At 40.2% G+C, this 19,598-nt stretch overlaps 1 protein-coding gene across 1 annotated transcript in view; it reads left to right on the top strand.

Moving 5' to 3' along the window:
* ADGRV1 (adhesion G protein-coupled receptor V1) overlaps positions 1-19,598 on the top strand; it is a 439,035-nt gene that overhangs the window by 52,800 nt on the left and 366,637 nt on the right. Inside the window, exons 15-23 of the mRNA XM_054032481.1 lie at positions 736-916; positions 1,641-1,804; positions 2,749-2,872; positions 3,351-3,617; positions 5,015-5,141; positions 7,855-8,072; positions 9,407-10,150; positions 12,300-12,673; positions 14,810-14,986. Coding sequence (XP_053888456.1) covers positions 736-916; positions 1,641-1,804; positions 2,749-2,872; positions 3,351-3,617; positions 5,015-5,141; positions 7,855-8,072; positions 9,407-10,150; positions 12,300-12,673; positions 14,810-14,986 — 2,376 coding nt within the window. The remainder of the gene's footprint in view (positions 1-735; positions 917-1,640; positions 1,805-2,748; positions 2,873-3,350; positions 3,618-5,014; positions 5,142-7,854; positions 8,073-9,406; positions 10,151-12,299; positions 12,674-14,809; positions 14,987-19,598) is intronic.

Genomic DNA, 19,598 nt, shown 5'->3' with positions numbered 1-19,598 from the left:
AGACTATAGGACTTCCTTTACCTAAAATGTCACCTGGGGAGGTATCCAGATGGCCTGCAACACCTCATTCTCCAGTGCATTGGGTCAGGAGCAGGTGGCTTTCCCCTCTTTCTGGGATCATCAAAGGTTGTTGGGCAACTGCTTCCCCTCATTTTCAACTCTCCTGTTGTTAGCTTGCTGGGGGATAAAATTGAAATCAGCTGCCTTGCTAACTAGTTTGGTGGCAACAAGGCAAATATTTGTAAGGTGATTAGTACCTGGATGATCCTTGAGTACAATTCTGTGGACACAAATGCATGAATGTTTGATCATTTTTACAAATGTGGTATTTTGTTCTTTTATGCCTAGTAATGAATGAAGATCTTAATTATGTACTTGCCCTAGAAGTAGGTTCTTTAGATCCATGCTATTTACTCATATTTCCATAAATGAATAGCTGATGGAATATTGCCACATAATCATTTCATACCTTTGTACACTGTGATGTAGTACGTGTGATGTGCTAAGTGACCTTATTACATCATATAAGCTGTTGACATTCCCTACTTTCAGGGATGGAAATGGGGTGCTGCTCATTATTCAGAAGTTAGCACAGGAAACACATGCTCATTGATTTGCTTTTTAAAGCTGTAACTTTTCTTGCCAGGTTGGTAATGGTGGACTGTGGTCCATTCTTTTCATGCTGTGAATGTTATGAGTCTATATGATTTTTTTGACTTAGTTTTCCTATTCTAGCTGGATGAATTCTATTCTGTGGTACTCAGTAGCCACAGTGAACTGCCAAGCAAGTTGGGAACTGCCACAAGGGTTAATATAACCATTCTGAAGAATGATGATCCACATGGAGTAATTCAGTTCCTCCCTGATGAACTAGCTGTATCAATAAATGAAAGTAAAGGAGAAGCAGTCTATGCTGGTAATTCCTGTTTTGTTCAAGATATTATAGTTTAACTCATACTAACACCCTTAAAACCATGAGGTTATAGGAACAGCGATTGCTTTCCCAGTCAAAGAGATCACTTATTGGTGTGCTGAAGGAGGCTTCTGTTACATCTATCTGCCTATACTAAACATAGATTTTTTTTGCTTTCTTTCGATCTTTTCACTGTGAGACTTGTGATCTTGATCTTTTATTCTTTTGTTTTCTGCATCTGCTTAAAGTGCAGAGGTCTAGCTGTGCAGATCCTGGAAACAGGTTGAGCAGATTCATATCTCTACGTTTAGGGCTCAGTTCTGCAAGTTGCTAAGAAGTACTTTCTGCAAGGGTCTGACTGGCATCAAGTTCCAATGATGTCACAAGAACTGAGGGTGCTCAGCATTTTGCAGAATATGGCCAGTGTTTTGCAGATAAGGTTTTATTTCACCAGGAGTGGCATATCATTTGGCTGCCTGGCTCTTCAGCAGTTTCCAATTATATCCAAATTGGAAATGCCTCCATGTACCTATTTCTTATATTCATGTGACATTTTTTATGTTTTTTATGTAGTTGTGTTTTCAACGGTTCTACCAAAAAGGAATCCCAGAATGATTAGTTCCCCCCCTCTTCTTTTTCATTGAATTGGCTTTGTCAATCTGCCTCTCTTTAATTTTTATTGTTTTGTGGATGCACACTTATCATATTGTATGTTTGCATTTCACAGCTGCTTACAGAATTGTAAGAAACCAAGGAAACTATGGAAATGTCAGTGTGTCTTGGGTTGTTGAACCAGTCTCTACCAATGACATCTACCCAGTGCAAGGGACAGTTTTCTTTGGAAACCAGGAGTTTTCAAAAACGATCACCATTTACTCACTGCCAGATGAGGTAAATATTTTAGACAAATATAGTTTGTTACTTTACTTTAGTGTGAGAACATTGAGAGACATGTGCTATGACTTTAAACCTTACAAAGCAGTAATTTTTGTTTTAAAAGAAGCTATTTAAAAGAACAGGTTCATAGAAGAGGAAATCAAAATCCTCAAACAGCATGGAGCTAGACCATAACAGAGTCACAGAAGATGAACATACCCTTAAACAAAAAATACCAGTATAGTGAAATTGAAAGTTACAAGAGGCTGTTTGGGTCCTTAAAAAACAGATGTCCAGCCCTAGGAAGCCAATGAAAGAAACAAATTATAGATGTTGACCTCTCGAGGTCCCTTCCAGTCCTAGAATCTATGAATCTATGTATAGTAGAATATATAAGATAGAAATCAGGAGGGTTAAGAGGGAATTTGAATAGTAAGTAGCACATAGCCAAAGAGACACAAAGCAACATGAAATTCTTTTAAGAGTATTGGAAGCAGGAAACTGAAAGAGAATTTTAGGGTCTGCTGGACTACAAAGGAAATAAAGGGAACAATTAAGGAGAAAAAGTAGGATATTTCAGAGAAGCTAAATTGCTTCTCTGTATCAGTATTCACCAGGGAGGAAACTAGAAATCTATCCCAGACCTACTCTTTTCAAATAATAGTTAGAGTGAGGCATTAAGACCCAAGTTCAGCAAAGTACTTAAGTATGGATTTAAGTCCCATTAACTGCATTGAGATTTAAACATAGGTTTGAGTGCTTTCCTGATTTCGGGCTCCAAAGCTGCAGACCTGTGGTGATCTCTGGTCCCTTTCTGTAAAAGCATATGGATAATACACATATCTAAGGATGAGTGAATCAGGACTGGCCCTTAGAGCTTCCTCTGCTTTTGATTATCTCATTTTAATTTCTTTCTGTTTGCATGAAACAGATTTACTTCATATTTCCTCTTCCTTTAGCTACCTGAAGAAATGGAAGTGTTCACCATCAGCCTCGTCAATACCACTGGGGGAGCCAGAGTTGGAAACACAAGCAGTGCAGTTTTACAAATCACAAGGAATGATGACCCCATATACTTTTCAGGTTAGATCCCATTCCTTTGGAAGTGCAGTTACAAATACATTTACTAATGTTAGTGTTCTTATTATTGATACAAGATAAATGTTAAAGGTGAAATCCTGGTCCCATTGAAGCCAATGTCAAAACTCCCATTGATTTGAATGGAACCAGGATTTCACCCAAGTGCTTTATATTTTGATAAAGTTTTTGCTAGCTTTCTTCCCCAGGATGCTTTATTTTTGGTCTGTTTCTTTTTGATTTAGCCAGAGGCTTTTCTTCATGTGTCTCACTGTTCCATTTTGCTGACGTGGGGCATTTCTGATGGTGGCCAGGTCAATATCCTCTCATGCTGAAAATGTTTCCTCAAACTTTTCCAGATTTTTCTTTTGTCTCCCTGAGGAATCGTTCTGCAGTTTAACTTTGTAGGATTAAACAGTGATGTCTAGCATAGGAAGCTGATGGTTTGAAGGATGCTGCTGAATTTGTAATTTATCTATTTCAGATCCTGTTGTTGTGAAGGTTCAAGAAGGAGATTTTGCTCACTTTACAGTCCTAAGGAATGGATCTGCTGATGTAGCCATTACCGTCTTATATGCCACAGTTGATGGAGGAGCCACAGTGGAAGACGGAGATTTCACTTCCAGTGGAAGGAGTGAAGCTCTTGTGTTTGATGTTGGGGAAAGAGAACACAAAATATCAGTATTTATTAGTGAAGATGATACCCCTGAAACAGATGAAACTTTTTACATCATCCTCTTTAATTCTACAGGTGAAAATACTTACTTGCTCTAAATACAGTAGTTGTTGCCTCTCTCATTTTGTTTTTGCTGAAATCCCATATCTTATAAAGAGTTGATAAAATAGTACATTCTCATTGCTGAGTTTCACAATAGAAAAATGACTGTCAACAGATCTGTAAAGTGAACATGAACAGTGTATATTGGATTTATGCCTATATTCTCTCTTGTATTGAATTGCTTGATTGAAGGCTCGCAAACCAGCTAATATTGTTGATGTCATTTCTGCAGAAACCTGTATGCTGTAATTCTCAATGGGTTTTTTAACCCTTTAAAGTTAACATTTGGAAAATCAGAAATGCCATTGAACTGGCCACCAAAACATTGTGTTAAAATTTTTCTTTATTTTATAAATTTATATAAATGAGGATTTTTCTGAAATCATGAGCTGCAATGGTGCCAGGCATAAGAAATAATAATAAGACTTAAAAAAAACCCTGGAATTCTTGGCAAGATAAAATGGTTTGAAATTGATTATTCCTTTCATTGATATTCCTTGTGCACTCATTTCAGATAAAAATGCTTATATGTTTAAAAAAATTCCCATTGCACCATCTGTTCTAAAAAGAAGATGATGTTGTGGGAATCTTCATTCACATACTCACAAAACCAAACAAAGAAAAATATGCCACAACTTCTGAAGTACTATAAGTGATTCTGGAGGCAGGGAGTTAAAGCTTGACAGAACATGGAATTTATAAGTAAATACGATGTTTCTGTGTTTATTCCTGATGGAAAAATACTGTGTTTTGTTTCTATGAAATATTACACATATTGGCCTTGATTCTGAAAGGCACAATAAGACTTCCACTCCAGTGGAAGTGTGGGAGGACTCTTTAGAAGGTGTGAATAAAATTAAGTACCAAGCATAGTAGAAGTTAGTCTGAAGTCTCTTAATTGTTTGGTTACAGGGTGGAAAAAAAGGGAGGAAATGGACAGAATATGTACATGCCTGGGGATGGGTGAGAATGAGTGGGATTCTTGGCATGTAAACGAGACACAGCCTCACACTCCTCTTTTTGGCATTAGTCCTGCTACTAGCCAGGAATAACTTGGCAGTCAAGTACTAGTGTTCTCCCTAGTTCAGGGCCATGCTCCCCTACCTGGCTCATTACTTTTATCTTGCACTTGTACACACAACACTTTACACTTGCACTGTGCAGGATAAAGCCCATTGTAATTTATTACCTCTATATTTCCTATTGCACTAAAATATCTCAAATATTGCTTATATGGGTAAAGAGTTGAACCTTTAATTTTTTTGTTTGTATGCATGAAAATAGTTGGATGAGAAAACAACTCCATTGATAATCACATTACATTAGCTTTTCGCTTTTTATATGAAACCATATAAATCCTTGGCTTTTAGGTGACACTGTAGTCTACAGGGCTGGGATGGCTACCGTTGTCATTGAAGCGAATGATGACCCGAATGGCATTTTCTCTTTGGAACCTGTTGACAAGTCGGTGGAAGAAGGCAAGACTAATGTTTTTTTGTAAGTAGTATTTAAAAGAATACCTTCCAAGAAATACTTCGTGATGCTTCACTGAAAGTATTTCAGTCTAAGCCACATACCAAGTTTACATGTACAATAGTTACATAAAGGGGACTTTTGAATTAAACAAAATCTGAATAAAAATCAATTAGAATATTTAGGGGAACAAATATGATGTTATAAAGTATGTTTATATAACAAAAATGCATGCAGAAACCACTCAGACATTTGATAGATGAAGTGTGTATGTCAGTAACCATGATATGGTTGACTGATGATATATTTTTCATGTACTGAAGATATGAAATAGCTGAATGATCAAGCAGACATGACCTAGAATAGTAAAGTAAACACTAAAGAACCCAACAACCCTTCCCCCTAACCCAGTGATTCTCAAACTGGGGTCACCGCTTGTGTAGGGAAAGCCCCTGGCGGGCTGGGCTGGTTTGTTTACCTGCCCCATCCGCAGGTCCGTCTGATCACGGCTCCCAATGGCTGCGGTTCGCTGCTCTGGACCAATGGGGGCTGCTGGAAGCGTTGCGGGCCGAGAGACATACTGGCCACCTCTTCCAGCAGCTCCCATTGGCCTGCAGCAGCGAACTGTGGCCAGTGGGAGCCATGATTGGCCGGACCTGCAGACTGGGCAGGTAAACAAAGCGGCCCGGCCCGCCAGGGGCTTTTCCTACACAAGCAGCGAACCCAGTTTGAGAAACACTGCCCTAACCCAACAGTATTTCATTGTGCAACTGATGCTGATGTCATGGGGAGTTACCTAGCTGATTCCCTGCATCTTGCTTTCAAAAGTTACCCCCCATTTTTTGTTTTGTTTTACTTGCCTCTTACAGGATGACATTGCCCTTCAGATAGGACACTCTTTAGGCTGAAAGCATCCTCTCCTGAGCTGACAATAAAACCCATTACTCTTGTACCCACACAAGGGATGTATGTATCCAGAAGCAGCAGGGGTTTGCTTAAGAAGTTGGGTTTGCTTGGCAGGTGGCCCTAGTTATCCTGCTAATTAGCTCAGTATGAGGTATATAAGCTGCTGATGTCCCCCAAGAATAAAACTGGCAGGTCATAGAGATCAATCAAAGAGGTTATACTAAGGGCTCCAGCCTAAGTATCTGGAAAGGAGATTTTTTTCATACTACTTTTTGTTTTCTTAGACTTGATCCATTTTTTGACAGAAGCACGTGGCTGGGACCCTCAGTGGAAAGGTCCTTATGATGTATTGCTTTGTTAAAGGCCTAATAAATATAGCATCCCAGGAAAAGGCAACACTTGGATATTAAGCAGCCTGGTGTTTGGAATTCTTTTGTGGTGGGGGAACCTTGCATCTGTTCTGATTATCTCCTCTTTGTAATCCTATTTGCAGAATGAGTGGGCTGGATTTGGCCATGTGTGAGAGAGTTGATTTAAATTAAGAGTGAGGGTGGGGGGGAAGCAGAGCACACCAGTTTTTGATGAGGCTCTGTTTAGCTAGCACATTGTCAATGTGTTAATTATATTACTTGTGCACTTAGTTGATGATGGTACTATGAGAAGCTGCTTTGCTTTCTTTCATTTGTGGTGTTGTGCAGTGCCTTTTAGTAAAATATGTTGTCACCAGGTAAATATGTAAAAGAGCCAAATTCTGTTTTCAGGTGCACCAGTGTAAACCTGGAGTAACTCTTGATTTCAGTGGTGATAACACCAGTTTAACAGGGCAGAATTAGCATGGGGTGACTGAATGTGGGGAAAAATATTTTGATGAATAAAATTACAGTCATCCAGCTACTTTCCATTGCCACATGTATATTCTTTTTAAATAGAAACCCCCGGCCTTCTGCGTCTGATGCATGAAAAACACAGTTTACACAGGTCACTATCTTGAAGAAGTCATAATCTAAATAAAATTGATGAAAGAGGCAGAAGGGTGGGAGTAGATAAAATTGTGGCCCATCAGACAAGGTTGGGCTTGGGTTGTAAGGAGGGATTTGATTTTTGGAGGTCACTTGGTACACATGTAATAGAACTCTGTTCCAAACATAGAAAGCAGCATGAAAAAGTCTTTAAAAAAGATTAAATATAATACAGTGGCCTACTCCATGTGGCACAACTCCATCCAGTATCTTGCCCCAGTGACTGTGTAACCTACAGCATTCTGCATTAGCTCAGGTGGTAGAGGCCTGTGTTTTGGAGCTGTGGATCCTGGGTTCAGTCTGTACTGATTATCATGGTGTTTATATATCTCAGCTGAGATTTGTGGTGTATGCACATGTGGGTCTTATCAAATTAAAACTAACTCACATGTTGGTGAGAAACTAGACCTCAAAAACCAGTTACACAGAATGGGTGAGAACAGTGAATTTGGTTGCTTCTTATAGGCTTGGAACGTCAGATTTATGAGATACAGAGCTCCTTTCTATATTTAGATATGCAAGTGCATGTTTCCATGCAGCTTACAAGTATTGCACTGCAGGCACTCTTATAGGCCATACTAGATTTTTTTGGAAGGTATGTAATGTAGAGTCGTGAAGCTGAGAGCGGAATTGAGTCATGAAGGTGCAGATCTTCAACGGGGTACGGAAAGGTATTCCTCATACTTAAAATGGCTGTGGATTATTTAGAGAACTGTAAATTGTATTTGTATAGTACTGGCTTGTATCCAGATTTTTTTTGCTCTTGCTGACTGTTGATACGCAGAAAACTCACTGTCTAATTCATTGCCTAGGATTCTGAGACAGAGAGGACACTTTGGCAATGTTTCTTTGACCTGGCAACTCTTTGAGAACAATTCTGCTTTGGAGCCAGGACAAGAGTTTTATGAAATCTATGGGACTGTGTGGTTCATGGATGGTGAAGGATCAAAGCCAGTAACTCTTCATGCCATTTCTGATAAAATTCCTGAATTCAATGAATTTTATACCTTAAAGTTGGTGAATGCCTCAGGTACTGTTCCCCCACCCCACACCTTCTAAAACCAGGAGAATTTTATACCTTAATTATAGAAAGTTTCACAGAAGTAGCTCTGTCTCTGTCATTTGAATTTTCTATTTCTATCCTATAACTTTCCAGCAGGAAGTTCTATTTTTACATCTTTTTTTATTTTAGTCACAGCTTGATCCAACACAGATGCATGAGTACTGTACAGATATTCTATTCCTGAATTATTGTTCTTATGGTAAATTTGAAACAGTGTGGCGGCCATTTAGGGGTTTCTCATTTGGGTGAGGCTACATTATGGCCAAGATTTTCCAAAGTGACTAGTGATTTGGTGTGCATCAGTATTTTGGGTACCTAATTTAGAGGGGTCTGATTTTCAAAGGGAGGGTGCTCAGCGTTTTCTGAAAATGAAGCCTCTCTAAAGTTTCTGGGGCTGAGCATCCCAAAATGGATTCTCCCCAAACTGCTAATGGCTCGTAAAAATGTTGGCCTATGTGTTTAAAGCACAGTCCCTTTGGGCAGCTGAATGCTATTGGTGCTAGTACAGTGCCGTGGCTACATAATCCTGCCATAATGTGTCTTGTCCTGCAGAGAAGTGCAAATGTGGGTGAGTGTGCCTACTTTAATTACCATGAGACCCATCTGCTGCTTTTTTATAGATTCCAGGACCATGGCCAAAGTTTCCTTTACTTGCTAGGGACTTTCGTGCCCAGAAAGAAATGAAAATAACTCTGACCCTACCCCAGTCAGCTCCTAATGACTCAGTATTTCATGCAGCTCAGCAAATTATTAGTGTGAGAAATCCATAGATCTTTCACCATAAATCTATGGATCCAACTATGGACTGGACTTGCTGCGAATAGCTCTTTGCAATCCAGAGGCTATTCACAGCACAAATTCTGTCCTCATTTACAGTAGTATGTATGTGTAGTAACTTCAATATTAATGAAAATAAATTTGGCCCGGTATCTCTATCAGATGACTCAAACGTAGGCCATCTCTATGGCTAATTCAACAGAAATGGGGTGAATCAAGTCTCAGCAGAAAGTCACACTCTCTGCATACTTTATACCTAACAATGGATAACACATGCATCACAACACACTTTTAAACAGAAATCATTCATGCAAGTTTTTAATTAATAATGTTGAAGTGACATTTGATTCATGGTAGAACATTTTGAACACTTCCTTTATCACACAATTTTAGTTCCTTTAAAAGAGCATTTTATTATTAAAAGCATTTTTTGGTTGCATGAATGGATCTTATTTCAGACAGTGGTATCTGAGGTGGGTTCTTAAGGAATCCTATTAACTTTTGTTTTAATTTTCATCACACAGGTGGGTCTCCAGGCCCTGGTGGCCAGTTAGCTGAAACCAATCTTGCTGTAATTGTGATGATCCCATTCAATGATGACCCTTTTGGAGTCTTTGTCATAGACCCAGAGAGCCAGGACCGGGAGATAGTGGAAGATGTTCTCTCTGAAGATGATATCTCCTACATTACAAACTTTACAATTTGGAGGCAACAGGGTACCTTTGGAGATGTCCGGGTAGGCTGGGAAATATTATCCAGTGTGTTCCCAGCAGGACTACCACCAATGATAGATTTCTTATTGCTTGGATCATTCTCAAGTTCTGTATGGTCTCAACCTCACAGGAGGCGTCATCACAGTGGAACAGATGCTTTGTACTTCAGTGGAAAAGAGGATGCATTTGGGACTGTTGACCCTGACTTCCACTTCAGTTGGGATAACATGCTTTCCAGCTTTACATTTTCAGCTTGGGTGATTCCTAACCCCAATAGTGATGGGTTTATAGTAGCAAAGGACAATTACAATGGGACCGTGTATTATGGTGTGAAAATCCAAACAAATGAATCCCATGTTTCTGTCATGCTTCATTACACAATACTGATGTCCAATATTACATATGTGGCTAAGACAACTATCATGAAATATATGAAAGAAAATACTTGGCTTCATCTTCTGATTACTGTGGAGGATGGCACAATTGAGTTTTACATTGATGGAAATCCAGTGTTTGGAGGAATGAAGAGCCTCAAAGGTGCAGCAATTGCTAATGGTGAGAAAACAATCTTCATTTTTTCTTTTTCTGTAAAAGTAAAATTCTGCACTAAGCAGCAAGTCCAATCCCATTGAAAAGTATATTCATAATATTGAAATAAAGCTACTATATGTGAAAGTTTTCTTTTTTATCTAGAAGAAAACTTCTTGATAGATTTTCAGAAAATAGATTTCTTGGAGTTATAGTAGTACAACTTTCATTAAAGTCAAATAAAGTTATGCAGCTGAAACTGCAACATTTTGAAAATAGAATTTTATCATGTCTATTAACTTGCCTGAAACACCTTATGGATTTAATAGAATGTTTGTTTTTTTCAGGATTTAGATTTACTTGAACATGTGTATGCATAATATTTTTAAAATTCTGCTGAGAAATATAGGCTCTGCTCCTGAAAACACTCACAAGAACACATAAGCATGTGCATATCATATTGTTAGGTGTTAGGGTGTTCCAGGTATGTGTCAGGCACACAGAAGGATTATGTTTTCTGGATGTGTCTGATATATTTAGCCTTTGTGAAATGCTTAAGATGCACAGAAGATACTGGAAAGGGGTTCAGAGAGAGTCAAATTCAGAAATAAACATCTGAGGAAATGAAAAGAACTGCAATAGAAATGCATCTTTAAAACAGCATGAATGACACCACTACTACAAACAACTAGAAAATAAATGATTTTTCTTCTTTAGAAAAGGGGAAAAATGATGAAGTCTTACGATAGGAAGATTTTTATGATGCCACTATCATAGTAGACGGGGCTGTTGTCTTCTTTCTCCCTGTCTGTAGTGGAGAGGCCTGGACATGGCAAAAGAAGGGGGAGAGGTGATTCCTGAGTAGCTGTGAGAAACACAGCTCTGCTTCTCCTCTGCAGCTCCAGCTGGCGATCCATCTCTGCATCGCTGACTGTGACTTGTTAGAGAGAGACTATCTGTTAGTTAGCCACAGATGGTTCACTGGCTGGTGAGTAGTAGCCAGGTGCGTGACTGGGAGGTAGGATGACCATACATCCCGTTTTGGCCGGGACAGTCCCTTTTTTAAGCCCCGTCCCGACTGTCTCAACTTTTTTGGCAGAAGTGGGCATTTGTCCCATTTGCTCTTGCCAGCTGATCAAGTTGGCAAGAAGAAACAGGACAAATGCCCACATTTGTCAAAAAAGTGGGGTGCAGAGGAACGTGGGTGTGGGGGGGTGAGCAGCGATGCCAACTCCATGTGTGGAGGGGTAGGGCTTACACAGGGCTAGGGCACACATGGTTTCAACGCCAGCCCTGTGCAAGGAGTGGGCCTTGGGGGAGCGATGCCAGCCCCATACAGTGGTAGGGGGCGGCTTGGGTGACAGGCTGGTGCATGGGGCGGGTTTGGGTGAATGGCTCGGACCAGCCCCACGTGGGGGGATGGGGAGGGCTTGCGCTAGCCCTATGTGGTGTCCGGTTTCCCTTTGGAAAATATGGTCACCTTAAAGGGAAGGCTGTTCATGGGGATATTATACTCACTTTTCCCTGCCACACTAATATAATCTTTGATAGTTGTCATATGAGAGCCATTGCATCTCAGTTGGTTTAAGGCAGCCCTAGTGTAAATGCAAGGACAAACCTTACACATGATTCTGGGTGGCTATCATAGAGATGCTCAACATTTGCACTTCAGTTGATGTAGATCAGTCATTTGAATTACAAATGATTGAATGCTCTAATGTGAGCCAAGCCTTTGGAGGAGCTCTCAGATATTTGGGGTGATCTGTACAGTTGCTTGTAATGTTGGACTTTGTACCATTCTGTGGTTCCTCAAGGGTTTGATCCAGCTCTGTCTTCTCCTCTTGCATTCAACATTATTATCTATTCTCTAGTTTCATAGTAGTAGAACTCATGATTTAACTTACTTATTTTTAGCTGGCTTGGCACATCTTCTAAACATTTTGTGGTCCTTAGATGTATTTTGGGGAAAATATGTTAAGATGGTATCCATACTGTTCAACATAAGCTTGTTGTTTTACGTGTGGAAGCTCAGCCAGGGTATGACACTTACATTATTAATGAGATTATAAGAGCTAATAAGCCAAAAGAAACCACCATGACAGCTTTTCATTTACACACTTTTTATTATTTCGGGGCAAAAGTATCAAAGTAGTATAAATGTTCATTTCTCTTCCAGGTCCAGGAATAGTAAGAGTTGGTGCAGGGATGAATGGCAGCAGCAGGTATACAGGATTGATGCAGGATGTGAGGCTTTATGAGCGTAAATTGACACGAACAGAGATCTATGAACTTCATGCCACCCCAGCAAGGACTGATGTGCACCCCATCTCTGGATATTTAGAATACCGACAGGGAGAAACTAATAAGTCATTCATTGTGTCTGCAAGAGATGACGAGGAGGAGGAAGGAGAGGAGTTATTCATACTAAAGCTTGTCTCTGTGCATGGGGGAGCTCGAATTCCAGAAGAAAACACCATAGCAAGATTAAGAGTACAAAAAAGTGACAACGCCAATGGGCTGTTTGGCTTCACAGGAGCATGTATTCCAGAGGTAAGATGACTATCAAAAAGTTGGGTGAAATTCTGGGCCCAGTGAAGTCAAGTGACTTCAGTGGGGCCAAGATTTCACTTTATTGCTTTCAAAGGATGGGAAGAAAAATCACTTGGGTTTAAAATCTTGCGGACAACACATTTGTTATCTAATATAGCACCATATTCTTTCATACTGGAGAATGAAATTGACACCTGTGAATTTTTTAGTAACTGTTCTTAAAAACCCATAAAAGATTTTTGTTTAGAAAATAAATCAGCCCCTATTTAGCAGACTAATTTTGAAAATAACTCATTCTTCACTCATGTCTAATATCTGAGATTAAATTTGTGGTAAGTTTCCCCCCTCTACCTCCTCCTTTCTTGGGTCACGAGTATTGTAATCCTTTACTTATTTCTCTACGTGGAATCCAGTATGTCAGACAGTGTTGCCAACTTTTATAGTTTAATTGCAGTGTCATGATATGAGGTGTTTTTCTTAAAAACCCAGCTCCTGGAGTGAAGTAAAATTTATTATAAAAAAAAAAAATCTTATAATTTGTAATCCAATCTTATGACTTTTTTTCCGGGGGGGGGGGGGGGGGGGGGGGCTCAAAATTGTTGAACACTTCCCTTCCCTTTCTGTGCATGTATCTATGTTCCTTCTCCTATTACAAGTAAACATCCTCCAGCAGGGCCTGGAGAAGAGCATGAGCTCCCCAAGGATTGCTCAGGAGAGTGATGTTATCTTTCTAGGACATGAGGGAGGAAGTACAACTGAGCATCTACAAAACCGAAATTGACCAAGTGCTTTCAAATTCACAAAATAAAAAACAGATATGATAGGGTTTTTTCCTGCAATCTCTTTCAGTTCGAGTAGTTTAGGAGTTACATGCCACAATAGTAAGTACATTTTCAGATGGAAATGTGGTTTTCATTTGTCTCTCTTGTCTTGAACCTTTTGTAAATATTTGCTTTACATCCTGTTTACCCCCAGCTTACTGACAAGGTCTTCATTGTTTTCTAAATGCCTGTTCCCATTTGAGGACAATGAACCAACTACATCAAACCACAGATGTATTATCCTATTTTCTAAACATTGGTGGTCCAGATTGTGATATCATTACTTGCTTTGAAAAGTACCATATTCCCAGTAGTTCCATTGAATCAGGCCTTTAGTGCTCTTTCCCAAGCCTAGCTTCAAAGAATTTACCAAACAACTGAAATATTAGGTCTGTACAACATTGTTAAATCCTCAAAGAAGGGAAGAACTTAGCCCATATTCTGTTGAAAATGTGGACTATTAACCAGTAATTAAATAGAAAAGCTTTGCCATCCATTAAAAAATATAACTATCCTTATGAACATCCACTTTGTTTTAATATTTTAAGCATTAGTGCTTTCACTATTTTAAATAAAATCTCTTTGTTTTCAGTGGTTTGTAAAGCACAAATAAATGGGAAACTAAAATCATAATGGCTCTATGTTTGGAATCTTCTATGACCTTTTTTGTTACATCATCCCTATTTGTCCTCCAAACACATCATAAAGACTTCAATCTTCTTGGTTTGAATGAAAGCAGTTTTCAATTTGGACTCTGTTTGTTTTTTAAGTGCCTGCCATATGCTGTGATAATAGATTCCTTCAGGTCCAAGTGTCATTGATACAGTCTGATACCACCGATCATCACCCAAGCATGAAGCAAAATTAAAAATTAATAGGAAAAGTTAATTGTCCAGTACTCATCTTACATCTATTTCAGCAGTGAAGCAATAGCTAATGATTATATGGCAGATACACAACATATTTCATATTTTCTTCATACAAAGAATACTGTGTACAGACCACTTGATTTTTTCACAATTTTTTCTGTACGATGATTGAAAACTGAAAGTAAGAAAAATGCTCTCTGTTTAGTTTAAGTAATGTTGCGAATGGAGAAAGCCCTATCTATTTTAAAGATTGAATTGTTAAAGGAAACTAAAAATTATCAGGTCTTCAGGAAAATTGTTCCCATGTTACTGCAATTCAAGTTCTTTCTCGAAATTTAGGAAAAAATTACTACTTTACATTCCTGAACAATAATTTTAAAGGATCACTTCTATTGTATTGATTCACTTGAAACTTGTACATTGTTGTCAATCTTATTTGCTCACAGACTTCTGATGAAGGTTCCACTATATCGTGTGTTGTGGAGCGTACACGGGGAGCCCTGGACTATGTGTATATATTTTACGTTATCTCTCAGATCGATTCCACCAGCATTAATTACTCTGTTGCTGATTTTGCAAATACCAGTGGAACTATCACATTCCTTCCTTGGCAGCGATCAGAGGTAAACCTGATCTTATTAAAGTTAATCATCTGGTTCTGTGCAAGCCTCCTGGAAAATACCTTTCCAGTGTACTTTACTGATTTTCATACTTGGAAATGTTTCCTTCAGGCAACTGTTATGGAGCTTTATTGAATCTGTCACTCCTTATAACTAAAAGCGATGACAGATGTATGAATGTGTATGTATATCTCTATATACATATTTATAAATATATATAATATGTATATGTTTACAAAAATTAAAGTATAGGTGAACATGAACTGAAACATTGGCTCTAAACACCGTTGAACTTGGAGGAAGTTTGGATTCAAGTCTGAACTTTGACTCAAACTTATCTCTATATAAAAAGCAATCAAAGATCAATTTATTTTTAAAAATTAGTAGCAGTCAAACCTTTGCACAATTTCTCAGATCAAGAGTTTTGTGTCTCCTATTGCTCAGTTCTTTTCCTGTGAGTTTTTAATTGTGGATTGTGTTGTGGGAAATCGTACATACATTTGAAGAACAGGTAAAGGACTAAGATAGGGTATGGCTTTTGGGGATGGTTTAGAAAGTTTATATTGTTTTTTCTTGTGTTGCTTGAATGCTGGTAAATACAATGATAAACATTGTTGGAAATTTTGCTGTCAACTTCACCCATGCAGCTCCACTGAAGTCTGTGGAAGGGACTGAGCCATACCCATTGAAGCCGATGGAGAGTCTCAGTGGCTTTTTTTGTCCGGCTATACCAAAAGGACAGGAGACATTTGCTATGGTTTTAATCAGGCCACAACTTTATTATTAGGTGTCTGGGACTAGCTGGCAGATAGAAGTGTACAGTGCAGGTAACCCCATGTTCATTCCATAATTACCCAGGGGGCTTCTGCCAGCTCCCCATCTTTTTCTATTTAGGTCCCCCCAGCCAATCCATTACTGGGACCTTACCATAGACTCATAGACTCATAGACTCATAGACATTAAGGTCAGAAGGGACCATTATGATCATCTGGTCTGACCCCCTGCATGCTGCAGGCCGCAAGACCCTTCCCTGGACTCTACCGTTGAAGTCCCCAATCCTGTGTTTTAGTGACTTCAATCAGCTGAGACCCTCTTGCTAGTGATCCCTGCCCCATGCTGCGGAGGAAGGCGAAAAACCTCCAGAGGCTCAGCCAATCTACCCTGGAGGAAAATTCCTTCCCGACCCCAAATATGGCGATCAGTAATACCCCGAGCATATAGGCAAGAGTCTCTAGCCTGACCCTTGTTGGCCATTATGCTGTTCATGTACCATTGCTTGGTTTTCCTTGGCTACTATGTTTTATCATTAAACCATTCCCTCCATAAACTTATCCAACTTAATCTTAAAACCAGACAGGTCCGTCGCCCCCACCGTTTCCCTCGGAAGGCCGTTCCAATATTTCACCCCTCTGATGGTCAGAAACCTTCGTCTAATTTCAAGCCTAAACTTCCCCCCGGCCAGTTTGTATCCATTCGTTCTCGTGTCCACATTCGTACTAAACTGGAATAATTCCTCTCCCTCCCTTGTATTAACCCCTCTGATATATTTAAAGATAGCAATCATATCCCCCCTCAGCCTTCGCTTTGTCAGACTAAACAACCCAAGCTCCTCTAATCTCTTTTCATACGACAGGTTTTCCATTCCTCTGATCATCTTAGTCGCCCTTCTCTGCACCCGTTCCAGTTTGAGTTCATCTTTTTTAAACATTGGAGACCAGAACTGCACACAGTACTCCAAATGAGGTCTCACCAGCGCCTTATACAACGGAAGCAGGACCTCCCTATCTCTACTAGATATACCTCGCCTAATACATCCCAAGACCGCATTGGCTTTTTTCACCGCCACGTCACATTGCCGACTCATAGTCATCCTGCGGTCCACAAGGACCCCTAGGTCCTTCTCCTCTTCCGTTACTTCTAACCAATGCGTCCCCATCTTGTAACTAAAATTGTTATTATTCGTCCCCAAGTGCATCACCTTACACTTTTTACTATTAAATTTCATCCTATTTCTGATACTCCAATTCACAAGCTCATTCAAGTCTCCCTGCAGAGTATCCCTATCCTCCTCCGAGTTTGCAACTCCTCCCACCTTCGTATCATCCGCAAACTTTATCAGCCCACTCTTGCAATCGGTCCCGAGGTCAGTTATAAATAGATTAAATAAGATGGGTCCCAAAACCGAACCTTGAGGCACTCCACTAGTAACCTCCCTCCAACCCGACAATTCACCCTTTAATACGACCCGCTGCATTCTCCCCATTAACCAATTCCCTATCCACCTCTGGATTTTCATATCGATCCCCATGTTTTTCATTTTAACCAATAGTTCCTCATGGGGTACTGTATCAAACGCTTTACTGAAATCCAGGTATATTAGGTCCACCGCTTTTCCCTTATCTAATAAGTCCGTTACTTTCTCAAAGAAGGAGATCAGATTCGTTTGGCACGATCTGCCCTTCGTAAAACCATGCTGTAATTTATCGCATTTGCCATTAACTTCAAGGTCCTCAACTAGTTTCTCTTTCAGAATCTTCTCCAGCACCTTGCACACTACTGATGTTAAACTAACAGGCCTATAGTTACCCGGGTCACTTTTTTTCCCTTTCTTGAAAATAGGAACCACATTGGCTATTCTCCAGTCTAACGGGACTACCCCCGAGTTTACAGATTCATTAAATATAGTCGCTAATGGGCCTGCTATTTCCCGCGCCAATTCCTTCAATATTCTCGGATGAAGATCGTCCGGACCACCCGACTTAGTCCCATTAAGGCGTTCTAGTTTTGTTTCTACCTCGGATGCGGTAATCCCCCATCCCGTATGCCCCTCTGTAACGGTGCTAGTATCCCTAATACCTTCATTGGCCTCATTAAACACCGATGCAAAATATTCATTGAGATATTGCGCCATGCCTAGATTATCTTTAATCTCCTCTCCGGCTATAGTCTTCAGCGGTCCCACTTCTTCTTTCTTTGCTTTCTTCCTATTTATATGGCTGTAAAACCTCTTACTATTACTTTTAATTCCCCTCGCTAAGTCTAACTCTTCCCGGGCTTTGGCCTTTCTCACTCTATCCCTACATTCTCTGACTTCACTAAGGTAAGTTTCCTTACTGATCCCTCCCCTCTTCCACTCTTTGTACGCTTTCTGTTTTTTCCTAATCGCCCCTTTCAGCCGGTCGCTCATCCAGCTCGGTCTAAGTCTCTTGCTTAGTAATCTTTTTCCCTTTTTGGGGATACAGGCCTCTGACAGCTCTTGCATCTTTAACTTAAAGTAATCCCAGGCTTCTTCTGCCTTTAGGTCCCTTAATACGTTTGCCCAATCCACTTCCCTTACCAGTCCCCTTAATTTGTTAAAATTGGCCTTTTTAAAATTATAAACCCTAGTCTTTGACTTAATTCTGGTACTCTTTCCATTTAGTTTAAAGTGAATTAGCTCATGATCACTGGAGCCCAAGTTGTCCCCCACTACCACTTCCTCAACAAGGTCCTCACTACTTACCAGAATCAAATCTAAAATGGCCTCCCCCCTCGTCGGCTCAGCTACCACTTGATAAAGGAATTGATCCGCAAGCACATCTAGGAACATCTGAGCCCTATTATTGCTACTAGCGTTTGTTCCCCAATCTATATCCGGGAAGTTAAAGTCCCCCATAATTACACAGTTTCTATTAGTATTTACCTCCCTTAATACATTAAACAATTCCTTATCCATATCCTGGGTCGATCCCGGCGGTCTATAGCACACCCCAAGCACTATCCCCGGAGAGGCTCTAGTAGTACTTTTACCCAGCTTGAGTATCGCCCAGACGGACTCCGTGTTATCTATTCCATCCACTATTATTTCTTTACAGCTTATTTCACTATTGACATACAATGCCACCCCCCCACCTTTACCTTTATCCCGGTCTTTCCTAAACAGCGCATACCCCTCCATACCTGCGTTCCAGTCGTGACCGCCATTCCACCACGTTTCAGTTATTCCTACGATATCCGGTTTCAATTCTCGGACCAAGAGCTCCAATTCCTCCATTTTATTACCTAGGCTTCTCGCATTGGTGTACAAACAGCCTAATGTATGTCGTTTAGCCTGTCTCCCATTACTAGCACTGTATGTTGCAGGCCTCTTTGTGTTCGTCCCCCCTGTCCCTCCTATGTCCAATCTCATCTCCCCGGCTATGTCTCCTCTTATTACACTCAGCTTTTCAATACCGGAAACTGGCGTGGAGATTAACTGTGCATCTCCCAACCATCTCCCCAAACTTCCTAGTTTAAAGCTCTTTTGATAAGATGAGCCAGCCTCCCTCCCAGAAGTCTATTTCCTTCCCTACTCAGGTGAAGCCCATCCCGCGAGAACAGGTGTCTGTCCCCGAAAGCCTCCCAGTGGCCATACATCCCAAAGCCCTCCTTATAGCACCACTCCCTTAGCCAACTATTTATCCTCACAATCCTATCAGCCCTTTGCTGCCCTTCCCTCGGAACAGGCAGAATCCCACTAAAGATAACCTGAGCCTCTATCTCCTTGAGAGTCTTCCCCAGCCTGGCATAATCTCCCTTGATTCTCTCTAACGAGAACCTAGCCGTGTCATTCGTTCCTACATGAAGGATTATCAAG

This window comes from Malaclemys terrapin, chromosome 6 (assembly GCF_027887155.1).
Source record: "Malaclemys terrapin pileata isolate rMalTer1 chromosome 6, rMalTer1.hap1, whole genome shotgun sequence".
Classification (NCBI taxonomy): Eukaryota; Metazoa; Chordata; order Testudines; family Emydidae; genus Malaclemys; species Malaclemys terrapin.
This window is presented reverse-complemented; position numbering and strand designations above follow the sequence as displayed.